Raw genomic sequence first — 18,786 nt, forward strand, 5'->3', positions numbered from 1 at the left:
ATTCATCACAGGCTCTGGCGGGATAGCCTCCTCTGGGAAGGAAAAGACTTGGGCTTTCTTTCAGATGTTTTCCTTGCTACTTGGGAGCCTATTTATTCATTCATCTAATAGAAGTATTTATTAAGCATATAATATGTACCAAGTATCCTACTAGGGCAGTAACAGAGAAAGCAGATAGCTAACCTGGCAATGAAAATTCAACGTAGGAGGTGCCATGATAGGGTATAGTGGATAAGTATAAGGCACAGAGAAGCCCTTGATAAGGGAACCCAACAAGATCTGCGGTGGTCAGGGAAGTCTTTTGCTTTCAGATTTTATGCTTATGTTATCAATGGAGGAGACTTGCACAACTAACCCAGATCAGTGGAAGTTTATTTATTTTGGTTGGTGGGAGTGGAGGGGGACTTTATTATTGAAAGACTCTGAACATAGAAACTGCTCTGGAAATTTTATTACTTAATGTAACTAATGTGTTTTAATTTTTATGTCAGGATCTGGAGAAACAACATATGACCACAAGAATACATTCACATTGTCATATGATGGGTCTCTACACCACAAATTTCTGGATTCAAAGATGGTATTCAGCCACACAGAAAAAATTAGAAACAATCCAGTCTCAAAAAGCTTGCTAACATTTTATGCTTCTAGTGCCTGGGGTCCTCAGATGTCTGCTTCAGTACATGTGGACTCAAAAAGGAAACATCATTTGTATGTCAAGGAAGTCAAGATTGATGGGCAGCTCAGAGTCTCTTCATTCCATGCCAAAGGCACATATGATCTATCTTATCAGAAGGATTCTACCACTGGCCAGTTAAGTGGAGAGTCCAACCTGAGGTTTAACTCCTCCTACCTCCAGGGCACCAACCAGATAACAGGAAGATATGAGGATGGAATTGTCTCCTTAACCTCCACCTCGAATCTGCAAGGTGGCATCATTAAAAATACTGCTTCCCTAAAATATGAGAACTATGAGCTGACTATGAAATCTGACACAGATGGGAAGTACGAGGACTTTGCCACTTCTAACAAAATAGATCTCACCTTCTCTGAGCAAAATGCATTGCTACGTTCTGAGTATCAGGCTGATTACAAGTCATTGAGATTCTTCACCCTACTTTCTGGAACACTCAATTCCCATGGCCTTGAATTAAATGCTGATATTTTGGGCACTGACAAAAGTAATAGTGGTGTTCACAAAGCAACACTAAGGATTACCCGAGATGGAATGTCTACCAGTGCAACGAGTAACTTGAGGTATAGTCCACTGGTGCTGGAGAATGAGCTGAATGCGGCACTTGGCCCCTCTGGAGCATCTGTGAGACTAACAACGAATGGCCGCTTCAGGGAACACAATGCAAAATTCAGCCTAGATGGAAAAGCTGCCCTCACAGAGGTGTCCTTGGGAAGTGTTTATCAGGCCATGATTTTGGGTCTTGACAGCAAAAATATCTTTAACTTCAAAATCAGCCAAGAGGGACTTAAGCTTTCAAATGACATGATGGGCTCTTATGCTGAAATGAAGCTTGACCACACGAACAACCTGAACATCGCAGGGTTGTCACTGGACTTCTCTTCAAAACTTGACAACATTTATAGCTCTGACAAGTTTTATAAGCAAAATTTTAACTTACAGCTACAGCCCTATTCTCTTGTAACTACTTTAAACAATGACCTGAAATTCAGCGCTCTGGATCTAACCAACAGTGGGAAATTACGACTAGAGCCCCTGAAGCTGAATGTGGGTGGGAACATAAAAGGAGTCTACCAAAATAATGAAATAAAACACCTCTACACCATTTCTTATGCTGACTTATCCACAAGTTATAAGACAGACACCGTAGCTAAGGTGCAGGGTACAGAGTTCAGCCATCGGCTCAACACAAACATCGCTGGGCTGGCTTCAGCCATTGACATCAGTACAAACTACAATTCTGATTCACTCCATTTCAGCAACGTTTTTCACTCTGCAATGGCGCCATTTACAATGACCATCGACGCACATACAAATGGCAATGGAAAACTGAGTTTCTGGGGAGAGCATACGGGTCAGCTGTATAGCAAATTCCTGTTGAAAGCAGAACCTCTGGCCCTTACTGTCTCTCATGATTACAAAGGATCCACAAATCACCATCTTCCATTGAAGAGCAGCATCAGTGCTTCTCTTGATCACAAAGTCAGTGCCCTGCTCACTCCGGCTGAGCAGACAGCCACCTGGAAACTCAAGACCCAGCTGAACGAAAATGAATACAGCCAGGACTTTGATGCTTACAATACAAAAGACAAAGTTGGTGTGGAGCTTAGAGGACAAGCCCTGGCTGACTTTGCCATGCTAGACTTCTCAATTCAAGTGCCGTTTTTCCTCAGTGAACCCACCAACGTAATCGATGCTTTAGGGATGAGGGATGCTATTGACCAGCCTCAGGAATTCACTGTTGTTGCTTTTGTAAAATATGATAAGAATCAAGATGTTCACACCATCAACCTCCCATTCTTTAAAATCTTGCCAGAATATTTTGAGAAGAAACGAATGGTCATTATAATGGCACTGGAAACCATACAGAGAGAATTGAAAATCATCAATATTGATCAGTTTATGACGAAATACAGAGAAGCCTTGGACAAACTCCCACAGCAAGTTAATGATTATCTGAATGCATTCAATTGGGAGAGTCAAGTTGCGAGTGCCAAGGAAAAACTAAGTGCTTTCACAAAAAATTACAGAATGACAGAAAATGATCTACAAATTGCATTGAACAATACCAAAATCAACCTCAATGAAAAACTATCTCAACTACAAACATATGTGATACAATTTGATCAGTATATTAAAGATAATTATGATTTACATGATTTTAAAACAGCTATTGCTGAGATTATTGATCAAATCATTGAAAAATTAAAAACTCTTGATGAACATTACCATATCCATGAAAATTTAGTAAAAACAATCCATGATGTGTATTTGTTTATTGAAAAGATTGATTTTAACAGAAATGGAAGTAGTCCTGCATCTTGGATTCAAAATGCGGATACTAGGTATCAAATCAGAATGCAGATGCAAGAAAAATTGCAACAGCTCAAGACACAGATTCAGAATGTAGACATGCGGCACCTTGCTGAACAGTTAAAACAACAGGTTGAGGCTATGGATGTTAGAGTTCTTTTACATAAGTTGAGAACTACAATTCCATTTCAAAGAGTAAAAGAAATTATTGAGCACATCAAATACTATGTTATCCATCTCATGGAAGACTTTGTAGTAGTTGACAAAATCAATGCTTTTGGAGCCAAGGTCCATAAGTTAATTAAGATGTATAAAATAGACCAACACATGCAGGTTTTAATGGATACATCAGTACAGTTGGCCCATAAATATCAGTTGAAGGAGACTGTTGAGAAGCTAAGTAATGTCTTACAACAAGTTAACATAAAAGATCACTTTGAGAAATTGGTTAGGCTTATTGATGATGCTATCAAGCAACTTAAAGCACTGTCTTTTAAAAAAATCATTGAAGAAGTAAACAGATTCCTTGACATGTTGATAAAGAAATTAAGGTCATTTGATTATCACCAGTTTGTAGATGAAACCAATAACAAAATCCACAAAGTGACTCAGAGAATCAATGGTGAAATCCAGGCCCTGGCACTTTCAGAGAAAGCTATAGCACTAACACTGTTTGTGGAGGACATCAAGGCCATGGTCTCAGTCCATCTGGAAAACACAAAGGACATCCAAATAACCTTATTCTTTGATTGGTTACAGGAGGCTTTAAGTGCAGTATTTTTAACTTCCATGAAAGCCAAATTCCAAGAGACTCTGGAAGATATACGAGACAGAGTGTATCAAATGGACATTCAGCAGGAAGTTCAGCGATACCTGTCCCTGGTTGGCCAGGTTTACAGCACACTTGTCACTTATATTTCTGATTGGTGGAGTCTCGCTGCTAAGAACCTTACTGACTTTGCAGAACAGTATTCTCTCCAAGACTGGGCTGGAAACCTGAAAGCATTGGTAGAACAAGGGTTCACTATTCCTGAAATCCAGACCATCTTTGGGACCATCCCTGCCTTTGAAGTCAGTCTCCGTGCTCTTCAGGAAGCTACATATCAGACTCCTGACATCATAGTCCCCCTGACAGATTTGAAGATTCCATCAGTTCAGATCAACTTCAAAAGTTTGAAAGATATAAAAATCCCATCCAGGTTTGCCACACCAGAGTTTACTGTCCTTAACACATTCCATGTTCCTTCTTTTACAATTGACTTGGTAGAAATAAAAGTTAAGATCATCAGAACCATTGACCAAATGCTGTCCAGTGAGCTGCAGTGGCCAGTTCCGGAAATATACCTGAGGGATCTGAAGGGGTTGGACACCATTCTTGCTGGAATCACTGTGCCAGACTTCTATTTTCCAGAAATTGCAATTCCAGAATTCATAATCCCAAATCTTGATTTAAAAAATTACCAAATTCCTGACCTTCACATACCAGAATTTCAGCTTCCCCACCTGTCACACACAGTTGAAGTCCCTTCTTTTGGTAAGCTGCATGGCATTTTGAAAATCCAATCTCCCCTTTTCGTATTAGATGCAAATGCCAACATTCAGAATGCAACTACTTCAGGGAACAAGGCGGAGATCGCAGCTTCCATCACTGCCAAAGGAGAGTCCAAATTAGAAGTTCTCAATTTTGATTTTCAAGCCAATGGACAGCTTTCAGACTCTAATATTAATCCACTAGTTATGAAGCAATCCATGAGGTTCTCCAGCAAGTACATAAAAACAGAGCATGAGAGTGAAGTGCTGTTTTTTGGAAATGCTGTTGAGGGAAAATCAAATACAGTGGCGGGTTTACACACAGAAAAAAATATGCTGGAATTTAGTAATGGTGTGCTTGTCAGGATAAACAATCAGCTTACTTTGGACAGCAACACAAAGTACTTCCACAAATTGAACATCCCCAAATTGGACTTCTCCAGCCAGGCTGAGCTGCGTAATGAAATCAAAACCCTGTTGGAAGCTGGACACGTAGCATGGACTTCTTCTGGAATAGGGTCATGGAAATGGGCCCACCAGACATTCTCAGATGAAGGAGCACATGAATCACAAGTTAGCTTTACTGTGGAAGGACCCATCACATCCTTTGGATTGTCTAATAAGATCAGTAGCAAGCATCTAAGACTAAGCCAAAACTTGGTTTATGAATCTGGCTTCCTCGACTTTTCTAAATTTGAAATCCAGTCACAGGTTGAATCCCAGTATGTGGGCCGCAGTGTTCTAGCTGCTAAAGGCACAGCATTGCTTGGAGAAAGGAAGGCAGAGATAACTGGTAACCATGACGCTCATTTAAATGGAAAAGTTATTGGAACTTTGAAAAATTCTCTTTTCTTTACAGCACAGCCATTTGAGATTACTGCATCCACAAACAATGAAGGGAATTTGAAAGTTAGTTTTCCATTAAAATTGATAGGGAAGGTAGACTTCCTGAATAATTATGCACTGTTTTTGAGTCCTAGTGCCCAGCAAGCAAGCTGGCAAGCAAGTGCCAGGTTCAATCAGTATAAGTACCATCAAAACTTCTCTGCTGGAAACAATGAGAACAGCATTGAGGCCCGCGTAGGAATAAATGGAGAAGCCAATCTGGATTTTCTGAACATTCCTCTAACAATTCCTGAAATGACTCTACCTTACACAGTGCTCACAACTCCTCAGGTGAAAGATTTCTCCTTATGGGAAAAAACAGGCTTGAAGGAATTCTTGAAGACAACAAAGCAATCGTTTGATTTAAGTGTAAATGCTCAGTATAAGAAAAACAAAGACAAGCATTCCATCCCAATCCCTTTTTATGTAAAAGGTTTCGAGGCAGTGAGTACCCCAAACAATATTTTAATTCCAGCCATGGGCAATATTACCTATGACTTTTCCTTTAAGTCAAGTGTCATCACACTGAATGCCAATGCTGGACTTTATAACCAGTCAGATATTGTTGCTCATTTTGTTACTTCCTCTTCTTCCGTCACTGACACACTGGAGTACAAATTAGAGGGCACCTCAAGTTTGACAAGGAAAAGAGGCTTAAAGCTAGCCACAGCTTTGTCTCTGAGTAATAAATTCATGGAAGGCAATCATGACAGTACTATTAGTCTGACCAAGAAAAGCATGGAAGCATCAGTGACAACATCTGCAAAAGTCCAAATTCCCATTTTGAAAATGAATTTCAAACAAGAACTTAATGGAAATACCAAGTCAAAGCCTACTATCTCTTCATCCATTGGGTTAACATATGATTTCAATTCTCCCAAACTTTACTCTACTGCTACTGGGGCAGTTGACCACAAGCTCATTTTAGAAAGCCTTACCTCTTACTTTTCTGTTGAGTCATCTACCAAAGGAGATATCAAGGGTTCAGTCCTTTCACGGGAATATTCAGGAACTATTGCCAGTGAGGCCAGCACTTATTTGAATTCCAAGAGTACTAGGTCTTTAGTGAAGCTGCAAGGGGCTTCCAAAGTCGATGGTATCTGGAACCTTGAAGTAAAAGAAAATTTTGCTGGAGAAGCCACTATCCGACGCATCTATGCCATCTGGGAACACAATACGAAAAACCATTTACAGCTAGAGGGCTTCTTTTTAACATCTGGAGAGCATACAAGCAAAGCCACCCTGGAACTCTCCCCATGGAAAATGTCAGCCCTTGTTCAGGTCCGTGCAAGTCAGCCCAATTCCCTCCTTGATATCAATTACCTTGGCCAGGATGTGTCCCTGAATGCTAACTCTGAGCATCAGAAGGTCAGCTGGAAAAGTGAGGTCCAGGTTCATTCTGGGTTTTTCCAGAACAATGTACACCTTTCCAATGACCAAGAAGAAGCACGCCTTGACATTGCAAGTTCCTTAAAAGTGTCTCTGTGGTTCCTCAAAGACATTGCCCTACCAGTTTATGACAAGAGCTTATGGGACCTCCTAAAGCTAGATGTAACCACCAGCATTGATAGAAAACAGTATCTTCATGCTTCGACTTCTCTCGTGTACACGAAAAACCCCAGTGGCTATCATTTCTCTGTCCCTGTGCAAGAATTGGCTGATAAATTCATTGTTCCCGGACTGAAATTAAATGGCCTAAGTTCAGGTCTTGTCATACCTACATTCCAAGTCCCATTTACTGATCTTCAGGTTCCATCCTACACGCTTGATTTCAGTGAAATAAAAATCTACAAGAAGCTAAGCACTTTGCCATTTGCCCTCAGTATACCAACACTACCCAAAGTGAAATTCCCCAAAGTTGATGTGTTAACAAAATATTCTGAACCAGAAGATGCCTCAGTTCCCTTTTTTGAAATAACTATACCTGCATCTCAGTTAACTGTGTCCCAATTCACCCTTCCAAAAAGTATTTCAGTTGGCAGTGCTGTTGAGTATCTAAATGAGGTGGCCAGCAAGATTGCAGACTTTGAGTTGCCAGCTATTACCATGCCTGAGCAGACTATTGAGATTCCTTCCATCAAGTTCTCTGTACCTGCTGGAATTTTCATACCCTCCTTTGGAGCACTGACTGCACATTTTGGAGTGGCCTCTCCCCTGTATAATGCTACTTGGAGCACTGGTTTGAAAAACAAAGTAGAATACGTTGAAACATTCCTGAATTCCACGTGCAGTTCAACCATTCAGTTCCTGGAATATGATCTAAATGGTAAGAAAATGTCCTGACTCCTCTTCTAGATGCTATATATTTGCAATGAGAGTTGTGAATAAATAAGAACATATTGTATATGACCGGAAGCACAATTACCCTCCATAGCAAAATTTTAAAAAGAGAGAAAGATACATACCCCACACGTAAAAACCACCCTGTAGAAAACCTACTGGCATTCAAGAGGAATAGATTCAAAGAAAGTATATTTTTTTCTATGATGATTTTTTAGGACCAATAATATCTCCTTCTATTTTTTTCTTTTTTTTTTCTTTTTTTTTTTAACGTTTATTTATTTTTGAGACAGAGAGAGACAGAGCACGAACGGGGGAGGGTCAGAGAGAGGGAGACACAGAATCCGAAACAGGCTCCAGGCTCTGAGCTGTCAGCACAGAGCCCGACACGGGGCTCGAACTCACGGACCGCAAGATCATGACCTGAGCCGAAGTCAGCGGCCCACCCAGGCGCCTCTCCTTCTATTTTTTTCTTAAATGTGGGCTGCATGTTTCAAATATGGAAAGCATATAGTTAAGATAGAATTCTCCTGGCTTTTACAATGAAAATACTTATGTCCTGCGGTTACTAATCTAATGAAATATAACATCTCTCCTCTACAGTTGTGGGAACACACAAAATTGAAGATGGCGTGTTATTCTATAGGCCAAAGGGAACATTCGCACACCATGACATCAGTGCGGAATATAAAGAAGATAACAAATATCAAGGACTTTGGTATGGAACTTTTGTGGAAATCTTATGCCTTTTCAAATCATTCTGATTTTTTCCATGTCCATACCCCTTTCATGATGGTGCATCTGCTTTCCTCCTTTCAGGGACTGGAAAGAAGACATTCGCCTCGACATCACCAGCCCAACATTCACTGATGTCCATCTGCACTACCAACTAAATAAGAATAGCCTCTCCTCCTCAGTGTCCTCCCCAGCCATAGGCACTGTGGCCTTGGACTTGGAAGGCAATAACAATACCTTAAAATGGAACTTGTACTACCGCCCTCAGGTGAGTCCCATCTAATGGATTACTCACCCCAAGAGTGAGTAGAGAATTTGGGCAGATCAGAAAGCCTCTCCAGGCTTTCCCAAAGTAGATGAAACCAAGCAATGAGCAGGTTCAACTTTTTCTCTGAGAAACTATTCTCCAGAATGTATTACAATGGTTTTATTGATTATAATTAGATGCACACTCAATCCTATTTCCACAATTATTTTATTAGTTTTCGGCAAATTTATAAAGATGAGGTCATGGAGCACCTGGATGGCTCTATCAGTTAAGCATCCAACTTTGGCTTAAGTCACGATCTTGTGGTTAGTGAGTTTGAGCCTCGCATCAGGCTCTGTGCTGACAGCAGGCCTGAAGCCTACTTCAGATTCTGTGTCTCCCTCTCTCTCTGCCCCTGTCCTGCTCGCATTGTGTGTGTGTGTCTCTCAAAAATAAATAAACATTAAATTAAAAAAAAAAAGAAAGATGAGGTTATGTCTCATCACCTAAATCATGAGCAAAGTCTGCCATGTGCTGAATACATTTTTCAAATAGTGGTTTCCAAAGTATTTGAGGCTTCAGAATTCTTCCCCACAATAGAAGTGTTAGTTCAGATATGCCAAATTTCTCTGATATACTCTACAAGCTCTGCTGGGCCAAATCAAAGATGCTATTAGTAAAGAAGAAGCAATCAGGTTCTACTGCTAAAGTTTGTCATAAGTTTGGAGAATGAATGGCTCCTGATACTGGTATTCTAGGGCTCTGCTAGATGAGCTCTGGGATTTTTCCTTTTTTCTACTTCTCCTGTCTCTCCACTTTTTCTTCCCCTTCCCCCTTCCCCTCCTCCTCCTCCCCCTTTTCCTCCTTTTCCTCCCCTCCCTCCTCCTCCTTTTATAATCTTTGGTTCTAAGAAAGCCTTAATGTTAAGTGTTACTATGTAAATGCCATGCATAATTTTATTCTTTTTGAGGCATATGATAAAGAGGAATTAACAGCAGTGAACTTGTTTAACCATAAGACAAACACATGAACTGACATGTTAAAGATAAACCCCCTTCAGAATATGAAAGATCCTCTGATCTTTACTTTTAACTGCTAATGAAGTTTCACTATAGTATATTATGTAATCAGGATAATTGAAAACATCTTCTTATCATCCCTTTTTTTCTGGTTTTAGTCCTCTCTGGATAAAAAACTCAACATATTCAAAACTGAGTGGAGGTACCAGGAATCTGATGATAAAAGTCAGATCAAAGTCAGCTGGGAAGAAGAGGCAGTGTCTGAACTACTAAGCTCTCTCAAAGACAATGTGCCCAAGGCCACCGGGGTCCTTTATGACTATGCCAACAAGTATCACCAGGAGTACACAGGACTCAATCTGAGAGATGCTTCTTTAAAATTGAGAAGAAGTCTGCAGAACAGTGCTGAGTGGGCCTATCAAAGCACCATGAGGCAGACTGATGAGGTGGATATGGGGCTCCAGAGGGTAGCCAGGGCCACCACTAGAACCTACCAGCAGTGGAAGGAAAAGGCCCAGGATCTGTACCGTGAACTGTTGGCTCAGGAGGGCCAAGCTGATTTCCAGGGACTCCAGAATAAGGTGTTTGAGAGATTAATGGGAGTTACTCAGGAATACAAAGACATAGTCAGTCATCAGGTTGACTCATTGATTGACTTCCTAAAGTTCACCAGATTCCAGCTCCCAGGAAAAGCTGGGACATATTCTAGAGATGAACTCTTCACTATGGTCATGAGAGAAGTAGGGCAGGTGCTGTCACAGGTATATTCAAAAATCCATAGTGGGTTAGAAATACTGTTTTCCTATTTCCAAGACCTGATGGAGAAATCTGAGCTAATCAAGGATGTAGAGATTAAATTTCCTTTTAATTCAGAGAGCTATAAACTAAGAGATGTTGTCTTGGAGTTTGGGAACCTGTTGAAATCTTTATCACAAAAGATCCAGGATGCACTTAATAACCTTCAGTCTATCAAGACTACAGAGATGCTAAGTCATCTTCAGAGATATTTAGAAAGAGCTTTCCAAGAGATAGAAGAAGAAATTCAACACTTAAAGGGAAAGAAATTTACTTATCTCATTAATGATATTCAACACGTGATCAATAGAATCTTCAAAAAATATATTCCAACTGCTTTTACATTCCTGAAAATTAACTTTGACAAGTTTAATGAACTTGTCCAAAACCAACTCCAGGAAGCTTCTCAACAGTTACAACAGCTCCATCAGCTCATAAAGGATCTTCACAAAGAATATGTTGATCCAACTGTGGTCAGCTGGACATCAAGGTATTATGAACTTGAAGAAAAGATCATCAGCTTGATCAAGAACCTAGTGGATGTCCTTATGGACTTCCATTCCAAATACACTATCAGTACTGCTGGTTTGATTTCCGAACTCTCAAATCAAGTTGAGCAGTTTGTGCAGAAAGATATCCAGGAATACCTTAGCATCCTTACTGATGCAGATGGAAAAGGGAAAGAGAAGATTGCAGAGCTTTCTACCAGTGCTCAGGAAATAATTAAAAGCCAGGCCACTGCAATGAAGGAAATCATTTCTGATTACCACCAGCAGTTCAGATATAAACTACAGGATTTTTCAGACCAACTCTCTGATTACTATGAAAAATTCATTACTGAGTCCAAAAGATTGATTGACCTGTCCACTCAAACATACCACATGTTTCTGAGATATATCACTGAATTACTGAAAGAGCTACAATCGGCCACAGTCAATAACATGATCCCCTCCACAAAGGTTTCTCCAGGAGAATTTACTATCACCTTTTAATTTCTTATGCAATTCTCATTTATTCTTCCGTTCCTATTAAACTTTCATATAGTAGGGGAAAAACTCAAACTGTATGTATTAATATAACTATACAGTGAGCCAGCCTCGTGGCAAGCAGCTGACTATAAGCAGAAGCACACATGAACTGGGTCTGCACTGAAGCTGGCATCAGATCGCTAAAGGTCTCTGAACTCTGGGAAATAACATTTTTTTGCAAGTTAAAGAAAATCAGTATCTGAGTTGTTTTACTAAACTTGGGGGAGGGAAAACAAATAAATGAATTCTTTATTGTGTATCATAGCACTCAATTTGGCTCAATCATATTGAAAGATAGCAAATGTCTGGCATTTCAAAACCTGTCAAAGAATACATACTGAGTTTAGAGTAATAGAATAAAAGGGGAAGGGAGAATTTGAGGAGAGAAATATTTTGCCACCTAAAAAAATAAAAAGGTAACCAATATCAGGAATTGTATTTGCCAACTGAAAAGGAAAAACTATTTGCAAAAGCTTTCACATAATTTGATCCCAAGAAGCATCTCATTTGTCTTCATGTGCTGCACAGTCTTCTTCACCCACAGTCTGCTCTTTCCAGGCAAGGCTCTCTGCTAGGCTGAGATCAACCAACAGGCTTTTTATTTCACTTAGCCTGCCAGAAATTGAGAAAGGATGACTAGGAAGTCCTGGCCCCCAGGGCTTCATGATAATAGGGACCTCAGACGTCTCCCTGCAGCTTAGCCAGGATCCATTCAAGGCACAGAAAGTAAGTGTGGAAAAGGGGGCAGGGGGATATGTACTCCTAACATTTCTGGGATCAAGCATACATTTATGTTCTTGAATTTCCTCATTTCTCCACATTTAATATCTAACAATCCAAAGTATAATCAAAACCCAAGGATTTCTCCTGCCACATCCACTTATCTCAAGCTCTGTTTTTAAACACTGGCAACCCCCAGGCAGAGCATCCAAACTGAGATCTATTAAGGGAAAGCTACAAAGAACCTATGCAGGACAACCATCACTAATATCTTCAGGAAGGTTAGCTATACCTTTCCTTTCAACAGTGTTGAATAACAAAAGAAGGGTGTGACCTTTGGGGAGTAGGAAATTGGAGATTACTAGACCCTCCAAATCCTATATGAGGTTTGTTTGGAAAAGATCCTTTACATCCAAAAACGCCTTCAACCTTCACCATATTTCATAAAGCTTTCACATTCCCTTCGTGAAGCTCACTGTTAAAATACACAAGCATTACCTGTAAAAGAAAAACACATTAGCGTATTTCTGTCTTAACAGGATTCTTTGGAACTGAGGAGCCAGAAAGAGTCCTAAGGAGGTAGAATATATGGTAGTGATGAATCTTGTACTCAGGGAAAGTCTGTTGGATAATCAATCAATGGATGGCATTGATTCAATGGATGTCCACCTGATGTGTGGACAGGTAGATAGATGGATGGATGGATGGATGGATGAATGGACAGATAGTTGAGAGAATTGATGAGTGGGTAAATTAAGGCTCAGTTCCAAATGTGATAGCAGGAGGAAAATTAGGCCCAGGTCCCAGGGCATCACATGAGTGGTCCTAGGCATAGTCCTAGGAGAGTTTCCCTGATGAGCAAAAATGTACTGAGTAGCAAGAATGTACTAAGAGTTCAAACTGAAAGGTGGTTTTGACTTATGGCTTAAATTGGAGGGGAAGAAGGAATCCAAGGTATCTGGTATTCATGTAACAATATCTGTATCTAGGGCATGAGAGAAAGAAAAAACACAAATTCAAAATGACCATGTAATCGCACAATGCGACCTATTCAGTTCCCTGACTGGTATCCCTTTATGAGGTACTCCTGGGTGGCTTAGAATATCTTCTTTATGCCATCCATAAAGGTGGAATAAGAGATACTTGGGAGGGCTTGGACTTTGCTTGGTTTCTTCTTTGGTCTTCTACTACAAATCAGGATACACCTCTGGGTTCAATTACTGGCTACATTCCTTATTTGCTTATAGCTTTGTACAACTTATTTCCCCTCTGTGAGCCTATTTTCTTAACTACAAAGTAAGGCTAGTATTTATCCTACCTGTCTTTGAAAGGCTATTCATAAAAGTCAGTTGAAATAATAGATATGAAAGAGCTTTGCAACCTTTAATGTTGTACAGATAAGAAGTGCCATGATTATTAGGTGATAATGTAAATGCGTTTATGGCAAGGAGATAGAATAGAGGGAAGGAGACCTATCTGGTTCAATAAACATTCATTAAATGCTTCTATACGCTAAGCACAAAGGATCTAGAGAGGAGATAAAGGTCATTAAGATGCAGTTCCTAGATATCTGTCCATTTGTCAATCATAGGTGGAATGTGTTCTCTCCTGATGGGTATAAACAAAGCAACTACGAGGGTCTATAATAGGAAAGAATGAGAATCAAGAAGTTTTCATGGAGAATGTTGGAATGAATCTTGAAGATACATTGACAAGTGATAAGGGAGAGAGGGTATTCTACATGAATAAAAACATGAGGAAAAAAAGAATAGGTGGGTGTGTTTGAGAGATACTGGATCATCTAGTGGCCAGAGCACAGGAAAAGTAAGGGGAGGCGGGATTGGAAAGGCAAGATTGGCAGTATTGCAGAGAGCTCAAAAGCCAGAGTTAAAGGTGGTAACTTCTTTGCTGGACAAGGGCATCCAATGAGGGTTTTGGAGCAGGAAGGGTGATAGGAGTTGTGATTTAAGAAAACTGATGGGATAATTAACGCAAGATAAATTGTAATGGGATGAACACGGATATGAAGCTGTGCCAGGGTCCAAATGAAAGATGCTGAGTGCCTTAGTTACCCAAGTCATAGTTTCTAGGAATGGTGAGAAAGGATAGAATATGAGAAGCATCATGAAGTCCTAATTGATAGAACCAAGGGGCTCATTGTTTAGAACAGAAGGGATGGGTTCAAAAGCTATAAGAAAGGGAGCTGCCTTGGCAAATCTCTGGAACCAAGAGGGTACCAAGGGGTACAGGGGACACCAGAAGAAGAAGGAAGAAGAAAGAGTAAAGCACACTTGAGAGTTGTGAGATTTTGAAACTGCATGATCTGTAGGAGCCATGGGGCATCAATAGAAACAGGAGGAATGTGTTGGGAGCAGATTATTGGTGTAAGGCATGGACTCATAGACTATCACAGCTGGAAAGCAACTGTGGTAACTTTCAAGTTGCAGTGGTGTACCTAAGCAGAAATAACTAGCAGGATATTAAGCTGCAGATGTGGGCAAGAGAGACAATATTCAAAGGAATAGCAACAAAGGAGAATTTTAACTGAATATTGTATTAATTTTATGACCTTATAGGTATCTTTAGAAACTTAACAAGAAAACAGAGAATTTGTTTTTCTCATGCAATTAATTAGGTATTATCTTGAGACTGAACCAACATATACATCTAACTTTTTTTTTTTTCAGAAAGAGGATAATCTCTTTAATTACTTAAAGAAAAAAAAATCCCAGGCTTGGGGTCCCCATTCCCACCCTATGTCTAGATGATAGTCCTGTCTTGAAGCTAAAGGAAGCCTGCTCCCCACCCCCTCTACCCGAGGAGGCCCCATGAGCGGGCAGTCTCTGATTCTCAATGATACATTGACTTTACTGCATTATTCAGGTGTTATTTTAATTACCAAAGGCTTTAAACTGCCTCTCTGTCTTTTTGGGAGTCTTCCCACTCCTGTAATTGGTGCTGTGGAAATTGGTGTCAATATTTACAATCTGACTCAGTAGTTTTCAAAGCTGCCATGATCCTTCTAGTTAAGAAGAAACAACAGCCAGGCAAGATGTCTCTTCAACCTGCATCTTTGACCTTGACAGAGCCTGCCTTGCAGGGAAGAGGAAACTGGGAATCCAGCAGCTGCTGCAGGATCCTCCCCCAACCTCCAGTCCCTCTGCCTGGGGGCAGCGCCCTGTCCAAGGCCTACCACCCAAGAATCCATCTTTCGTGTAAACCTCCCCAAGAAGGAGATGCAGTTCTACCCTTTAAAACCAAGAGACCAGTGGTCCTGCCAATTCTATTTTCTTTTTTTTTTTTCATGAAATTATTGTCAAATTGGTTTCCATACAACACCCAGTGCTCATCCCAAAAGGTGCCCTCCTCAATACCCATCACCCACCCTCCCCTCCCTCCCACCCCCCATCAACCCTCAGTTTGTTCTCAGTTTTTAACAGTCTCTTATGCTTTGGCTCTCTCCCACTCTAACCTCTTTTTTTTTTTTTTCCTTCCCCTCCCCCATGGGTTTCTGTTAAGTTTCTCAGAATCCACATAAGGGTGAAACCATATGGTATCTGTCTTTCTCTGTATGGCTTATTTCACTTAGCATCACACTCTCCAGTTCCATCCACGTTGCTACAAAAGGCCACATTTCATTCTTTCTCATTGCCATGTAGTATTCCATTGTGTATATAAACCACAATTTCTTTATCCATTCATCAGTTGATGGACATTTAGGCTCTTTCCATAATTTGGCTATTGTTGAGAGTGCTGCTATAAACATTGGGGTACAAGTGCCCCTATGCATCAGTACTCCTGTATCCCTTGGGTAAATTCCTAGCAGTGCTATTGCTGGGTCATAGGGTAGGTCTATTTTTAATTTTCTGAGGAACCTCCACACTGCTTTCCAGAGCGGCTGCACCAATTTGCATTCCCACCAACAGTGCAAGAGGGTTCCCGTTTCTCCGCATCCTCTCCAGCATCTATAGTCTCCTGATTTGTTCATTTTGGCCACTCTGACTGGCGTGAGGTGATATCTGAGTGTGGTTTTGATTTGTATTTCCCTGATGAGGAGCGACGTTGAACATCTTTTCATGTGCCTGTTAGCCATCCGGATGTCTTCTTTAGAGAAGTGTCTATTCATGTTTTCTGCCCATTTCTTCACTGGGTTATTTGTTTTTCGGGTGTGGAGTTTGGTGAGCTCTTTATAGATTTTGGATACTAGCCCTTTGTCTGATATGTCATTTTGCAAATATCTTTTCCCATTCCGTTGGTTGCCTTTTAGTTTTGTTGGTTGTTTCCTTTGCTGTGCAGAAGCTTTTTATCTTCATAAGGTCCCAGTAATTCACTTTTGCTTTTAATTCCCTTGCCTTTGGGGATGTGTCGAGTAAGAGATTGCTACGGCTGAGGTCAGAGAGGTCTTTTCCTGCTTTCTCCTCTAAGGTTTTGATGGTTTCCTGTCTCACATTCAGGTCCTTTATCCATTTTGAGTTTATTTTTGTGAATGGTGCGAGAAAGTGGTCTAGTTTCAACCTTCTGCATGTTGCTGTCCAGTTCTCCCAGCACCATTTGTTAAAGAGACTGTCTTTTTTCCATTGGATGTTCTTTCCTGCTTTGTCAAAGATGAGTTGGCCATACGTTTGTGGGTCTAGTTCTGGGGTTTCTATTCTATTCCATTGGTCTATGTGTCTGTTTTTGTGCCAATACCATGCTGTCTTGATGATGACAGCTTTGTAGTAGAGGCTAAAGTCTGGGATTGTGATGCCTCCTGCTTTGGTCTTCTTCTTCAAAATTACTTTGGCTATTCGGGGCCTTTTGTGGTTCCATATGAATTTTAGGATTGCTTGTTCTAGTTTCGAGAAGAATGCTGGTGCAATTTTGATTGGGATTGCATTGAATGTATAGATAGCTTTGGGTAGTATTGACATTTTGACAATATTTATTCTTCCAATCCATGAACAGGGAATGTCTTTCCATTTCTTTAAATCTTCTTCAATTACCTTCATAAGCTTTCTATAGTTTTCAGCATACAGATCTTTTACATCTTTGGTTAGATTTACTCCTAGGTATTTTATGCTTCTTGGTGCAATTGTGAATGGGATCAGTTTCTTTATTTGTCTTTCTGTTGCTTCATTGTTAGTGTATAAGAATGCAACTGGGGGCGCCTGGGTGGCTCAGTCGGTTGGGCGGCCGACTTCAGCTCAGGTCATGATCTCGCAGTACGTGAGTTCGAGCCCCGCGTCGGGCTCTGTGCTGACAGCTCAGAGCCTGGAGCCTGTTTCAGATTCTGTGTCTCCCTCTCTCTGACCCTCCCCCATTCATGCTCTGTCTCTCTCTGTCTCAAAAATAAAATAAAAATGTTAAAAAAAATTAAAAAAAAAAAGAATGCAACTGATTTCTGTACATTGATTTTGTATCCTGCAACTTTGCTGAATTCATGTATCAGTTCTAGCAGACTTTTGGTGGAGTCTATCGGATTTTCCATGTATAATATCATGTCATCTGCAAAAAGCGAAAGCTTGACTTCATCTTTGCCAATTTTGATGCCTTTGATTTCCTTTTGTTGTCTGATTGCTGATGCTAGAACTTCCAGCACTATGTTAAACAACAGTGGTGAGAGTGGGCATTCCTGTCGTGTTCCTGATCTCAGGGAAAAAGCTCTCAGTTTTTCCCCGTTGAGGATGATGTTAGCTGTGGGCTTTTCATAAATGGCTTTTATGATCTTTAAGTATGTTCCTTCTATCCCGACTTTCTCCAGGGTTTTTATTAAGAAAGGGTGCTGGATTTTGTCAAAGGCCTTTTCTGCATCGATTGACAGGATCATATGGTTCTTCTCTTTTTTTTTGTTAATGTGATGTATCACGTTGATTTATTTGCGAATGTTGAACCAGCCCTGAATCCCAGGAATGAATCCCACTTGATCATGGTGAATAATTCTTTTTATATGCCGTTGAATTCGATTTGCTAGTATCTTATTGAGAATTTTTGCATCCATATTCATCAGGGATATTGGTCTGTAGTTCTCTTTTTTTACTGGGTCTCTGTCTGGTTTAGGAATCAAAGTAATACTGGCTTCATAGAATGAGTCTGGAAGTTTTCCTTCCCTTTCTATTTCTTGGAGTAGCTTGAGAAGGATAGGTATTATCTCTGCTTTAAACATCTGGTAGAACTCCCCTGGGGAGCCATCCGGTCCTGGACTCTTATTTGTTGGGAGATTTTTGATAACTGATTCAATTTCTTCGCTGGTTATGGGTCTGTTCAAGCTTTCTATTTCCTCCTGATTGAGTTTTGGAAGAGTGTGGGTGTTTAGGAATTTGTCCATTTCTTCCAGGTTGTCCAATTTGTTGGCATATAATTTTTCATAGTATTCCCTGATAATTGTTTGTATCTCTGAGGGAATGGTTGTAATAATTCCATTTTCATTCATGATTTTATCTATTTGGGTCATCTCCCTTTTCTTTTTGAGAAGCCTGGCTAGAGGTTTGTCAATTTTGTTTATTTATTCAAAAAACCAACTCTTTGATTTGGTTTCGTTGATCTGCTCTACAGATTTTTTAG

General features: G+C 40.3%; 1 protein-coding gene across 1 annotated transcript in view; it reads left to right on the forward strand.

The window, feature by feature from the left end:
- APOB (apolipoprotein B) overlaps window positions 1-11,788 on the forward strand; it is a 38,690-nt gene extending 26,902 nt beyond the window's left edge. Inside the window, exons 26-29 of the mRNA XM_042982424.1 lie at window positions 492-7,688; window positions 8,306-8,420; window positions 8,522-8,705; window positions 9,862-11,788. Of these exons, the coding sequence (XP_042838358.1) occupies window positions 492-7,688; window positions 8,306-8,420; window positions 8,522-8,705; window positions 9,862-11,490 (9,125 nt within the window). The 3' untranslated portion in view covers window positions 11,491-11,788. The remainder of the gene's footprint in view (window positions 1-491; window positions 7,689-8,305; window positions 8,421-8,521; window positions 8,706-9,861) is intronic.
- Window positions 11,789-18,786: the final 6,998 nt, after the last annotated feature.

Source organism: Panthera tigris, chromosome A3, assembly GCF_018350195.1.
Source record: "Panthera tigris isolate Pti1 chromosome A3, P.tigris_Pti1_mat1.1, whole genome shotgun sequence".
NCBI classification, from domain to species: domain Eukaryota; kingdom Metazoa; phylum Chordata; class Mammalia; order Carnivora; family Felidae; genus Panthera; species Panthera tigris.